This window comes from Talaromyces rugulosus, chromosome I (genome assembly GCF_013368755.1).
Source record: "Talaromyces rugulosus chromosome I, complete sequence".
In the NCBI taxonomy this organism is placed as follows: Eukaryota; Fungi; Ascomycota; class Eurotiomycetes; order Eurotiales; family Trichocomaceae; genus Talaromyces; species Talaromyces rugulosus.
In genome coordinates, this window is record NC_049561.1 from 2,427,577 (window position 1) to 2,439,838 (window position 12,262).

Consider the following 12,262-nt stretch of genomic DNA (forward strand, 5'->3'; position numbering starts at 1 on the left):
GTGATTTGCCTGCAGCCCGCGACGCTAAAGCCGCCTAGTCCGCGCTTGTACCGAGACGGGACTAGCGCCTTGGCTCCGGTCACGGGGCTCGGCGGCACTTTTTTCCCGAGATTTTTCGTGTTGATAGCTTCATTTGAGGCCGACGGGAACGCAAAGAGCATCCAGCACTGTGTCGGAATTCGTCGCCTGGGTTTCAATTGATAGCGACCGGGAATATTGCTTCAACAAGGTAGCCTCTCAATCCTGCTCCCGCCCTCTAACCCCGTCTTTTTGACTTCGCTGGGTGCTAACGTCGCAATCTCGAATAGTTGACAACAGGCGCATCCTAGGCTCGCAGCCTGCTCGACTCGGTCATAATGTCTCTTTCAAGCCTTGCGAACATGTGTTCGCATCTCAACAATGTCACCAAAGCCCGGCTAGGCCTCGCATCCCTACCGTCCACAAAGATGCACCTGAACTTGGTCCTCGCGATGCAAAACCAGGGCCTCATCGGCAGTGTTATTCGCGCAGGAAAGGTTCCTCCACCGCCTCATTTCCTTACCGGCATGCCAGAAGTAGGCGGTAATTTTGTCGAAGTCGAGCCTGTTACACAAGAAAACGTCGCATCCAGACGGCTGTGGCTCGGTCTCAAATACTGGCAGAGCGAGCCGGTCCTCGGAAAGTTGACTCCCATCAGCAAGCCCAAACACCGAATCAACCTGGACCTTCCAGGTCTCCGTCAGGTCTTGATGGGCGAAAGAAGTGGCCGTGTGGATGGCCTTCGGTCACCTGGAGAGTGCCTGTTCCTTGCAACCGATCAGGGCGTGATGGAGGCGCGAGAGTGCATTGAGAAAAAAGTGGGAGGGCTGGTTTTGTGCCGAGTGGCATAAAAAGTCCCTAGATTTTATACATGCATTTGAGCAGGAGTTACATGACCACATCTTTTCTTTTCATATGTTATGCGTTCTGGGACTTGGATTCTTGTATTATACACCTGTACTTTATGACGGGGCTCTTCTCGTTGTCCAAATATATAACAAATCTGACTATTAAGTTGTACTGTGCAGTAATTTGCAGTAATCATGAAATTGTTACATATGGCCCAAGTCAAAATCGGTTATTATAGGGAGTTTGTCTAGTGGATATCATGCCAAGTCTTTGTCAGTTCCTGAGAAAATTACAAAGTAGAATATTAAAGAAAATTAATACTAGAACGAAAAAAAAACCGAAAAAAAAAAACACATGCATGATCAACTGGTACATTGGCTGCAAGAAACCCGTGTTGTTAGTCCTAGGCCGAAGCCGAGGCCGAGATCCCACCCCCGAGCTGGAGGTGTCGTCAACCCCGAAGTTCGGATTTCCCTTCAACAACAAAGTCCAGCAACTCACAACACCGTCATTAAAGAAATGTCATCTTCGGCTCCAATTGAAACTACACCAAGGAAACGTAGGCGACCTCCACTGGCATGCGAGCAGTGTCGTCGGCGGAAGTTGCGCTGCGACCGAAAGTTGCCCTGCACACCTTGCACGCGTTCCAGAGAGTCCTTGACGTGCTCGTATAGTCCGGGCCATATATCTCAAGTGAACACGTCTACTTCTATAAGAGAGCCATCCCCTGTAACATTTTTAAGTCGTGCAGACGGGAGAAAGCGAAGCTTAGCTTCGGCATTTTCCAACGAGAGGGATATAAATGCCGGTGACCTCGGTGAATTAGGCAATCCTGACGCCCCGCCTCCTCAGACTGCACAAATCATCGAGGATCTTCAGCAGCGTATTCGTCAATTAGAGGACTTTGTGTCAACAGGCCGAGTAGCAGATCAAATTCCGGCAGTGCTGAGCTCTTCTCATACCTCTATAACGCCAGGACAGAGTACTATACATCATCCCAACCCAACTGAACAAAGACCTTCTTTGCAGTCTGGACCAAGTCAAATACATGGAAGCTCATCAATTACTGCACCAGTGCCGCGCTTGCGTGTTTCTTCCCAGAAAACCAAGTTGTTCGGGGCCAATCACTGGGTAAACGCAGCAGCAGAGGTACTTTATCTCATTTGTTACCCTTGGAATGCACGGTTGGTCCATTAACATCCTAATAGTTTCAAGTTATTGGAGATTTTACTCCCAAAGATATAGAGTTTTCTTTTGCAAAGGACGACGTGGCCAACTTTAGCACTGCTGTGAAGGATTGTTATTACCTCAGACAGTCGTGGAAAATGCAGCTGTCAAATGAAAACCTACTTCCCACTATGGATCTTCTAAGTACCTTCCCCCAAAGGGAATTGTGTGACGAACTACTGCGGTGCTACATGCGGACATTTGAGCACATATACCGCCTCGTTCATATTCCAACTTTTTGGAAAGAATATGAGGACTTTTGGGCAAGCCCTGGTACTTCTTCCACAAGTTTCGTAATGAAGTTATCCCTACTATTTGCCATTGGGACAATATTTCACAAAGACGAGAAAACACAGAAATACCTTCAAAGACTAGCACGACAGTGGGTGTATGCAGCACAATGGTGGCTGATAGGCCCCTCCGAGTCAGCCACTTTTAATCTGGATGGTCTTCAGATCTGCTGTTTGGTGATCCTAGCACGGCAAGCTGGTTGCTTGAGTAGTCCTCTTTGGATATCCGCAGACTCTATGCTTAACATGGCTATGATGATGGGGTTACATCGGAATACAGGTCTTTTCCCGAACCTTTCGCCATTTCAAGCTGAAATGAGAAATAGACTGTGGGCAACAGTTTCTGAGCTGTATATCCAGTCTATCATGGATTCTGGGGTCCCATGTCTGCTTTCATTGGAAGACGTCGATAGCGTATCTCCTTCCAATGTTAATGATGACGATATTTCTCCGGAGACTAAGACGCATGTCAAGACCCAAAGCGATCAAATCTTTACGGACTCATCCGTTCAGATATTGCTGGCGAGATCGATCCGCCTGAGGCTCGAAGTAGCTCGACTCATCAACAAACCTGTTCGGGAGGATTTAACCTACGAAAACGCATTGAGACTTGGCAAAGAGTTGCAAGTTGCCTGTCGTGAGATTTCGGCTTTTTTTCAAGAGCACAAGTCCATCTTTGAAAGCCGAAACAGCCCGACAGAGTTTCATCGCAAATTTCTCGACATGCTTCTGCGAAGATATATTATATTCTTACATCGACCTTTTATGATTCAGGCACGGAAAGACCCACGGTACTATCTATCGCGCAAAATATGCGTAGAGTCTTGCCTAGTGATATCCTCGTACACAGAAAGATTGGATATAGCAACTGATTCCCAGAAAGATTTATCTTGCCTAACTTTATCCGGGAATGCTTCCTTCAAAGGGGCACTTTGCATGGATTTTATCTCGGTGCTGGGATTGGAGATTACAATGCAAATCGAGGAAGAAAACTCATTAGGGGTACCCCAAACACCACATTCAGGAAGCGACCCACTGGGCGAAATGACAAAGGCTAATCGGGCACCACTTTTGAAATGCCTCAAGTCTATACACGGTCAATTAGAACAACCCTTTGAATTTGGCATCCCAAGTTTAAAGAGGTACAACTATCTCACGGGTGTTTTGGCCCTGGTTCGTGCCACGGAATCCGGATTACCCGTAAAACAGACAATCTACGACGATGTCAGGGCCAGTTTGAAGAAATGCTTTGCTTTGCTTCAAAAATCAAAGGCCGATGAAGACCTCAATATTGCAACAGAGCCGCTGCCAAGTGAAATCGAAGACCTTACGTCCTTGCTCCCTATAGAGGACTGGGTAAGTAATTTCCCACATTTTTTCTGTCGTGAATTATGCATATTGATTATCTTTATTTTTGGATACCACAGGCTTTGAGCCTTGGTATGAACTTTTCAGATTATCTAGGTTTCCCGGGGCTTGTCGAGCAGCCATCTGCCTTTAGGTGGTAAAAGGGGGGGGAAGCTCGGGGACAGTTAATATGCCGAAGTTCGGTATAAATCTCGGTGAATTCAACTAGTCCCCCAACGCAACTATAAAGAGCAATCCCTTGGGCTACAGAGGGCCCTGGGTCAATAATCTACCTTCAGAATTAATTAAAATAGGCAAAATGTATCGTCTTGCCTTTTTCCGAAAGAATTATCCGGGCCGGATTTCCCGCCGGCGTGATGTTTTCTTGGGAGTACAGCCTCGGAGCGCAGGCAAGATTCTCAAGATTACTAGTTTATGCACAATTGCATACCTTGTGACAAAGAAAATTGTCAAATCGGAGTAAGTTGGGTGATCTCTTGGGCCGTGTGTCTCTCGTGGCAGTTACTGATGTTGTTGTTAGGGGATAGGAAGATTTCGATATATACGTCTACATTTTGCATAGTCAGAGGAAGCGAACAAAGCAGGAATTCAGAATTAATCAAGGAAGACTTTGAAAGGGGTGGGATCTCACATTTCACCTGTTCACGGCGGTTTATTATTTTTTGGGCTTGACAACTGTATACTATTATCGTTCCAACAATCATGTTATCGATAGACAGCCACCCTCGAATAACCAAGTTTTACCGAGCTATAAACATTTACCTTCTTGAAAGATCTTCTAATGAGTATACAAGCTCGAGGTAATCAACAGAGTGATATAGTGCAATCTCCGCTCAATGCGGAGACTGGCCAATCAGCAAGCAACAATTGACGTCGTTCATGCAACCATCGGAGATAGTTCGCTCCGGATACTTGGAGCGGCTTCCTTTATTCAATGTGCATCTACACAATAACGAAAGAAAACTCTATTCTTGATCAAGTTATATCAAGAAACCCCCCGCCCCCCCTTATATCGATGGAGCTCAGCAATATCCTCATCGCCGGTGGCTGCGGATTTGTTGGATCCGCGATCGCAAGGGCAATAGCGGAAAAGTACCCAAGATGCACAATCACCGTCATAGATATTGCACCCCCGGGTTCAATCCATAAAATACCACCGCAGGCTGAGTTCGTCAGAGTGGACGTGACATCTGTTGTCGAAGTTGAAAAAGCAATCCAACGAGCGCGGCCCACCACCATAATACACACAGCTGGCATTGTCCCTGTTCTGGCAGAGCGGTTTGGGCGAAGAATGCAGAGCGCGGTCTGGAAACTAAATGTTGATGGCACGAGGATCATGCTAGAAGTCTCGAAACGACTTGGTGTCAAGGCCTTTGTATTTACGAGTAGTTGTTGCGTCACGATAGACGACATGCGTCTCTCATATAGGAACATTGGCGAAGACTGGCCTACATCGCAGACTTCACTAATATATGGCGAATCAAAGGTTGGTATGACGAGCCTGCTGAATTTTGGAGGAACCCGCCATTTTTTTCTACTATCATGCTGACGAGTTTGTCGATATTGTAGGCAGCGGCAGAAAAACTGGTGCTCGAGGCGTCATGTACCGAAATGGTTACCTGTTCTCTCCGGCCTTCAGTGCTCACAGGGCCAGGTGACTATCAACTACTACCTGCAATCCACGCATGCATTGCCAAATTGGAGACACCATGGGTTCTCGGAGGTGGGCTGAACTACTGGGACATAACCCTAGTCCAGAACATCGCAGATGCACATGTATTGGCTGCCGAGAACCTGATATCAACCCGAACCGCGGCAGGCGAGGCGTTTTTCATTCAAAATAACGAGCCAATACCTTTTCGGGACTTTTGTCTCGCAATATGGGCTCATTTTGGTCACATTCCACCATTTACAGTGCACGTCCCCGTATCCCTAGCCTGGGTGGCTGGGCTGCTGTCCGAGTGCTACACCTGGTTTTCTGGAACTGCGACTACTCTCAGCCGGGGAAGCGTGAGGGATGCGTGTCATATTAGGTACGCAAGCGGTGAGAAGGCTAGACGGATTCTAGGTTATGAAGCTCGACTAGGGCTTGAAGAAGGCATCCGGCTTAGTTGTGAGGTACGTAGGGATCACACTCTCTTATCTCTTCTTTTGGGTTAGATCTGACATTTCTTTCCCAGGATTATGCTAGGAGACTGGGCATCAAATTACCTGAAAAACCGAGCCTGAAAGCGAAGGCAACGTAGGGTACTATCCACTTTCACGATACCGAGAGTTCAGCCTTAAGCAACTGGCATATACTAGCAACACTAAAGGAAGCTTTCTCCATTTTCTTCAGCCGACAAAGTACCATAGATCTAAAGGGACTGGTGTAGTATCCAGCTTGTAATCAATGCTCCGTTATGTTGCGCAATCTGCCAGCCTGTGGCGATGGCGCCCTACCTCGGAGGTCTATTATGATACCCCATGCCGATCATCTTATCTGAAACTCCATATAGCAGAAGTATGAGGGATTATCTCGACTCGACTAGTTATTCACCCAGGTTAGAAGGAAAACACAATGACTTGTGCCGACGACACTATGTTTGTGTTGTCGCCGCCTGTGGCCGCCGAATTTCCCAAAGCGGCAAACAATTAGGGCAGGAGTCGCCATCGACAACGTGCCACCCGTAGCTTCATGACCTCGAGCTTCGTTCTATCTTCAATATTTTTTCTTCCTGGCCACTTTTTCCCCCTTTAATTTGTACGCGCAAAGAGGGCCGTGCCCTCTCTGCTCTGTCCACGCCTGGCGCGCGCCTGACGCCATCCCCTAGGGTTGGGCATACTATTTCTCGCGCATTTATGCCCGACAAACAGTAAGCCACCTAGGCAACGGAAGACAATCTGTTAAGAATATTGGTTTATTTTCACAGCCCCTTAGGGGCTAGCTTTATTGGGTGTAGCAGGCGACAACAATATAGTCCTTAAAAGTTTACTGTCGATCGCTGCCAATAGCATCAGGCGAATGCGTGTCAACGTCTTCCCCGGTACTGGAATCGGCATTACAGGGGCGTACTGTTGGCATAACTGGGGTCATGGAAGTCCTGTCCAATGACTTAGACAATGAGGAATTGATCATCTCGGTGCGAGTTGTGGTTTGTTGTCTGTCCTCACCAACCGGTTGTTCCGAGAACCTGAAAACAATACAAAATAGAACATCCGCTGGGCACCGTCCAGGGCAGCCGTTGCATTCAGGACACGTATCGATTCATTATTACGTCTTAATAAAAGTTTGTCCGCAAACTCAATACCATTCGCCATAGTCATCAGTTCCCCCGCTCGATTTAAAACCATTGGACCTGCGGTGCGATCAAGGCCGGATTGCTGCCCAAAAGTCCACCACGCGGCTCATTAGGGCCATCCTGACTCCAGACCCGGTCATGCCTCAGCTAGGAAAGTTTGGCTTCCTCCTTTTAAAATGGACGATTGCCATCCAGAAAGCAGTTAGAGGTCCCCTCTTTTATTACTGGGTTCATCCCTGAAGTTCTGAACCAACTGGCGAAGGATCCGCTAAAGTCTCAAATGCCTTTGGCGGCAACCCGCAATTTGACGCTTGATGTCTCCAAAGCCCACTCATTTCCCTTGGACTCTAGTTTGAGCCGTATGCCATTGGATATGATCTACAGGAGACTAAGCTATGGCTATTGCTGCCCCAGAACGGGCGGTGAACCAGTAGGTGCTACAGAGGGCCAGATGGACACCTAATTCAAGATCCCATCAGGATGTGGCCCGATCCGAAAGGCCGTACCAATTCGCCACTGATGGGACCAAGTGTAGACTTTTTGTTCTCGTCAGATTGGTCAAATTCCTGCCCCTCATGCCTGCATATCAACAAGATTGCCAGAGAACTGTTGGCGCTGCTGGCTATGGAAGTGGGTAGCGTTCTAGTTTGATCCACCATTACCGGGGGTTTCTATTATTCTTAACTTTTTTTTATAAATGAACTATCTTCAGCCATTCTCATTCTATTTGTGTAACCCCCCCAAATACTTTCCATATCAACTGGTGTCCCATGACATCCTAACGGCCTTGGTTGATTATATATACTCGTCGCTCCTTCTTGTTTCATCAATGCCTCCAGCGGTTGCTTCTCGATTAATGCCATTTCCACTTGGCTTTAACTCGATACCAGGGATGGCTTCACCAATGGATACTTACTACACTAACCCCGCCCCCCAAGATGGGTTCGCAAGACGCAGGTGAGTATATACACTGGCCTTTGTTTCACATATGGAAGTTCTTTTATCTTTACTTATGCAATATTAGCACCTCCTCATCTCAAGCTGGATATTACGGGGGCTCCGCGACTCCTCCGGTGGTCTACCAGCAAAGGTAACCTTTCTTTCTTTTTTCCCTGATTGTTTTTTTTCATCCTTCGTATATGCAATTCACTGAGACCATATTGAACTCTATCATAGCGGATCCCGTGGTTTCTCGGCCTCTCGCAACTTCGCCGACGTGGATGCTACCGGTAGATCTATGGGACAGACGAATCCAATGGATTACCCGGCCTACTACAACCCATCTTCGTCTTCGTCCAAGTATAGACGCTACTCTAGCGCTTCAATGGGTCCCGTTGGACAGCCACCTCGTCATGTTTCCATACATGCTGAGTGGGATAGACCGGCCAAGGTCTCCCAAGATGGATATCTGCGCGATCCGGAGTCATCTCGATCCTACGAGCATGCAGAGTATATGATAGAGACGAGCAGCAAGCCTCGTAATAGCGACAAGCCGCCCAAGAATAACAGCACTAAGTATCACTCTCAAAGACGAGCATCCAACCGGGATGAGTTCGACGGACCGCACCAATTGCTCAACCCGCCATCTCCAAAGACCATCGCCGCTCAGGACCGTGAGCTACCAGGCTTGCCTACTAATCTCGATGTCTCAGAGCAAGACCGCATTCTATGTGAGGTTAATGACCGCCTCTCTCAATGCGCGTTTAATTTTGTGGCCAAATATCAATTTCCGATTCCGATTGAGCCGGATAAAAGACAGGTGAGGGTACCAGCAGACCGGGAATGGACCGAATGGGTTTACCTTTTGAAAAGACTGGCCACCAAGCGCCGGATCCCCGCCCGGGTTCTCTATAATGGCCAGATTAAACAACTTGTTACCGTTTTGGAAAATTCCCTGGAGATGCGCCATGCTGCCAAGCATCAATCCAGGCCTGTAAAAGATGACCGGAATGTCCTTCAGCTTATTTCCGCTGGAACTCAGGTTGCCAAAATCCTCAAGGATGCCACTGCCATGGAGTATCTCGACCGTCTTTACCAGGAGACGGAGAGACGGATCAAAGACAGACAAACCCGTCGAGTCAAATTCGCCGCTTGAACAAGGAGTAATAATAAATGGCCAATTCTTTATTAATGCCCGGTATTTGCACAATGGATCCTTTTTGTCTTTTGTCTTGTTTCTTGTCTGCTCTTTGTTTTTGCTACCTCGTTTTCCACTGAGGACATGAGATGATGATGATGATGATGACTGTTCCATGCTGTCGTTTCGAATCCCTGGGACATTGACCATCAAACAAGGAGCCATTCCAGAGATGGGAAATTCAATGACGTGGAAGGATCCTGGATGCTCAAACTTTCTGACCCCTTTACTTTTTCCACACAAAGCTATACCGAATAGCTTTGTCCAGAAAGAAGCACTACCCTTGGCTTTTGCAACTCGACATCTACACCAGACCATGAACTTGAGGACCAGATAACATCCCACTTGGAAAGGAAATCCCATATACTCTGCACGAAGCCTGTGCCTGTTGGATTGAAATAGTAATCATGATTTATGACGCACTTATCCTTGGGTCTTCCGGTCCCCGTGGAGGAGACACAAACACACACAAAGGCATCTATGTAATGAACCTATGATACTAGTACGGTTGGCGATGATTGATTCCATGGAGCCCATCTCCATGTCCACACAAAGGATTGTCATATTTATTGTTTGGGCTTGGTTGTTTGATTTTGTTTTATTGTTTTCTTCAACGTCTGTTTATTTTATTTTATTGTTTTGTCTTGTTTTATTTGGTTCCTGTTTCTTTCTGCCCGGTTTCGGACTTTCATTTGATATCTATTGACCATGTAATTTTCTGTTTGGCTGTTTAATCTATCAACCCCCTTAACATGCCATATAAATCATGACCTGGACCCATCAACAATCAATCAACATTTGAAGCCCAAGGACTGAAAACAAAACAAAATTGGAATACCTTCTGGACATCTCTCAACGGTATCCATCCACTAACTTGCCACTATTGTTACCTACTCGTGGACCTTTAGACTTGTGGCTTCTTGATTTGATACATCTTCTACCTTTGAATGCTCCCGGGTTTCCTTTAACCCAGACATTCATTTATGCGTCGATGTTGGTGTTGCTAACTAATTCGACTTCTTATTCTTCTTTTTTGTTTGCTCTCTTTTACTTTCTGCTACTTTGGGGATAACTAATAGCACTACACCAATCAATACATCAATGTATACATTTTCAAGGCTACTTTAGTTGTGTTGACGCGTATTTTCACCGCATTGAATTAATAGTCTTTACATATTTATTAGTTGTATATTTTAGAATATATGTGAGGCGGCACCGCTCCCAAGTTTTCACCTTCTTGGCAAAAAGGAGGCAGGTTATACATCGTAGTTAATGTGGATCTAATGAGTGTATTTGTTCAGTACATAACGTGAAGTCTATTGGTCAAGTTGTCCTTGCTGGGCCCGCAGAATATCGTACTTCAAAACAGATCCCATAAGCACCTCTGTGCCAAGTATGCAGTCCTCTGAACTACAAAATTCGTCCGGGGTATGGCTCATCCCATTTCGCGTTGGTGTGAAGATCATACCTGTTGGGCATCTCTTGCTTACATTGCAACTGTCATGACCTGCGCCACTTGTCATGTGTCGCCATAAAACTTTGTCCGATGATTCTTTCATGAGTCCAGCACAAACTTCTTCTGAAGACTTCTCGACCACAGAGATACAGTCTGGGTGGAAACTAACTGCCATGTTCTCAGTTAACGATTTCCAAGTCACCTTGACCCCTCGCTCGCTGTCTTTCGTCGCAATTGTATCGAATGCCTCACGGCATTTTTCGACCATGTAAGAAACCTTCTCGTCGTGTGGATGACGAATGTCCATAGTGAACTGTACTGTATGCGCCATGGTATTGATGCTACCAGGCTCCATTCGCAGAATTCCGGTTGTGATCAGGCCTGAAGACTCTCGAGCAATTTTGTTTGATGCGCTAATCATCTTTGCCGCTGCTAGAAGAGGATCTCTTCTAGAGGCTAGAGGAGTCGTACCGGCATGGCAGTCTTGGCCTTTGACTTCGATTTCAAACCAGCTATACGCCTGGCCACCTGTGACCACCCCAATCTTCTGCCCTTCATCCTCTAGAATAGGCCCTTGCTCAATGTGAAGCTCAAAGTGGGCCCCGATCGGTAGTGCCTTGTATGACGCTGGTGTCTCTCCCAGGAATCCAATACGTATCAACTCTTCTTTCATTGTTTTCAGTTCTGAGTGTTGGCTCAGCGAAGCCACTTCTCGACAGTTCCAGGCAGTTTCGAGTGGGACTACATCCGCCCAAACGCCAGAAGATACTGTCACCATGGGGAATCTTGCGCCTTCTTCACTTTTCACGTCGTTAGAGCGTATAAACTAAACGCCACGATCTTTTTCATGTAACTTACTTGGTCCAGTTAATTAGGCCGATTGGCCCCTCCGTCTCGTAGTTACTTTCATGTATTGTACGCAACGCTTCTAGAGCAGCAAGAACACCTAGAATCCCATCATATCGGCCCCCCGTAGGTTGTGTGTCTAGATGAGACCCCATCATAATCGGTGGTGCCGTTTTGTTTCTTCCGGGTCGAACGGCAAATATATTGCCCATCTGGTCGATTGTCACCGAGCATCCCACTGCCTTGACCTGCTTGATCAACCATTCACGCACTTTCTTATCATCATCATTTAAAGCCAAACGAGCCATCCCAGTCTCTGTTTCATGTCTGAATTGAATTAGCTGCATCATAATATGGCGTGATTCTTTTACTTACTCCCCGTAAGGATGCGCCTTGCCAAATTCACATGTTGAATGAATCGACTCCATCAATCGAGGGCCATTTACTCTCAAGGGCGAATGCATTTTGTCGTTCGATTTTTCATGCAAACTTGACATTGAGACCTTTGGAAGAAATCTCACAAGTCTCGGATTTAAAGGGGGGTAAGACGGTCTGCGTAGATTGAATACCAGCCGATTAAGCGTACGCATGCCGTTCAGAGGACAAGAATCCATTGTTCTATAACTAGGCCTAGACCTACTAGCAACACACGACATATGGGTTATATGCTTGTAGTTGGACTTTTTCATCTCCGCCTAACTATTCGCCGACTGTTATCGGCCGTCGGGGACCCGACACATTGATTGGCGGGCTACTTTCTAGTTGTTATCAAACCCTAAATCCGGCCAAG

General features: G+C 46.8%; 4 protein-coding genes across 4 annotated transcripts; 3 read left to right on the forward strand and 1 right to left on the reverse strand.

Moving 5' to 3' along the window:
- Nucleotides 1-329: 329 nt before the first annotated feature.
- On the forward strand, nucleotides 330-3,892 carry TRUGW13939_00827 (uncharacterized protein; the record flags this gene model as incomplete). The annotated part of the gene is made up of 4 exons (XM_035484033.1): nucleotides 330-820; nucleotides 1,275-2,016; nucleotides 2,076-3,740; nucleotides 3,812-3,892. Coding segments are annotated over 4 exons (2,979 nt in total), but the record flags the coding sequence as incomplete, so codon positions are not given.
- Nucleotides 3,893-4,767: 875 nt separating this feature from the next.
- TRUGW13939_00828 (uncharacterized protein) lies at nucleotides 4,768-5,998 on the forward strand (the record flags this gene model as incomplete). Its single annotated transcript, XM_035484034.1, has 3 exons — nucleotides 4,768-5,238; nucleotides 5,322-5,870; nucleotides 5,933-5,998. 3 exons carry the CDS (start codon nucleotides 4,768-4,770, stop codon nucleotides 5,996-5,998), a joined length of 1,086 nt encoding a protein of 361 aa, XP_035339927.1.
- Nucleotides 5,999-7,937: 1,939 nt separating this feature from the next.
- Nucleotides 7,938-9,128, forward strand: TRUGW13939_00829 (uncharacterized protein; the record flags this gene model as incomplete). The annotated part of the gene is made up of 3 exons (XM_035484035.1): nucleotides 7,938-7,990; nucleotides 8,058-8,123; nucleotides 8,210-9,128. 3 exons carry the CDS (start codon nucleotides 7,938-7,940, stop codon nucleotides 9,126-9,128), a joined length of 1,038 nt encoding a protein of 345 aa, XP_035339928.1.
- Nucleotides 9,129-10,486: 1,358 nt separating this feature from the next.
- Nucleotides 10,487-11,936, reverse strand: TRUGW13939_00830 (uncharacterized protein; the record flags this gene model as incomplete). The annotated part of the gene is made up of 3 exons (XM_035484036.1): nucleotides 10,487-11,426; nucleotides 11,485-11,799; nucleotides 11,848-11,936. The coding sequence occupies 3 exons, from the start codon at nucleotides 11,934-11,936 to the stop codon at nucleotides 10,487-10,489; spliced, it is 1,344 nt and encodes a 447-aa protein (XP_035339929.1).
- Between the last annotated feature and the right edge of the window lie 326 nt (nucleotides 11,937-12,262).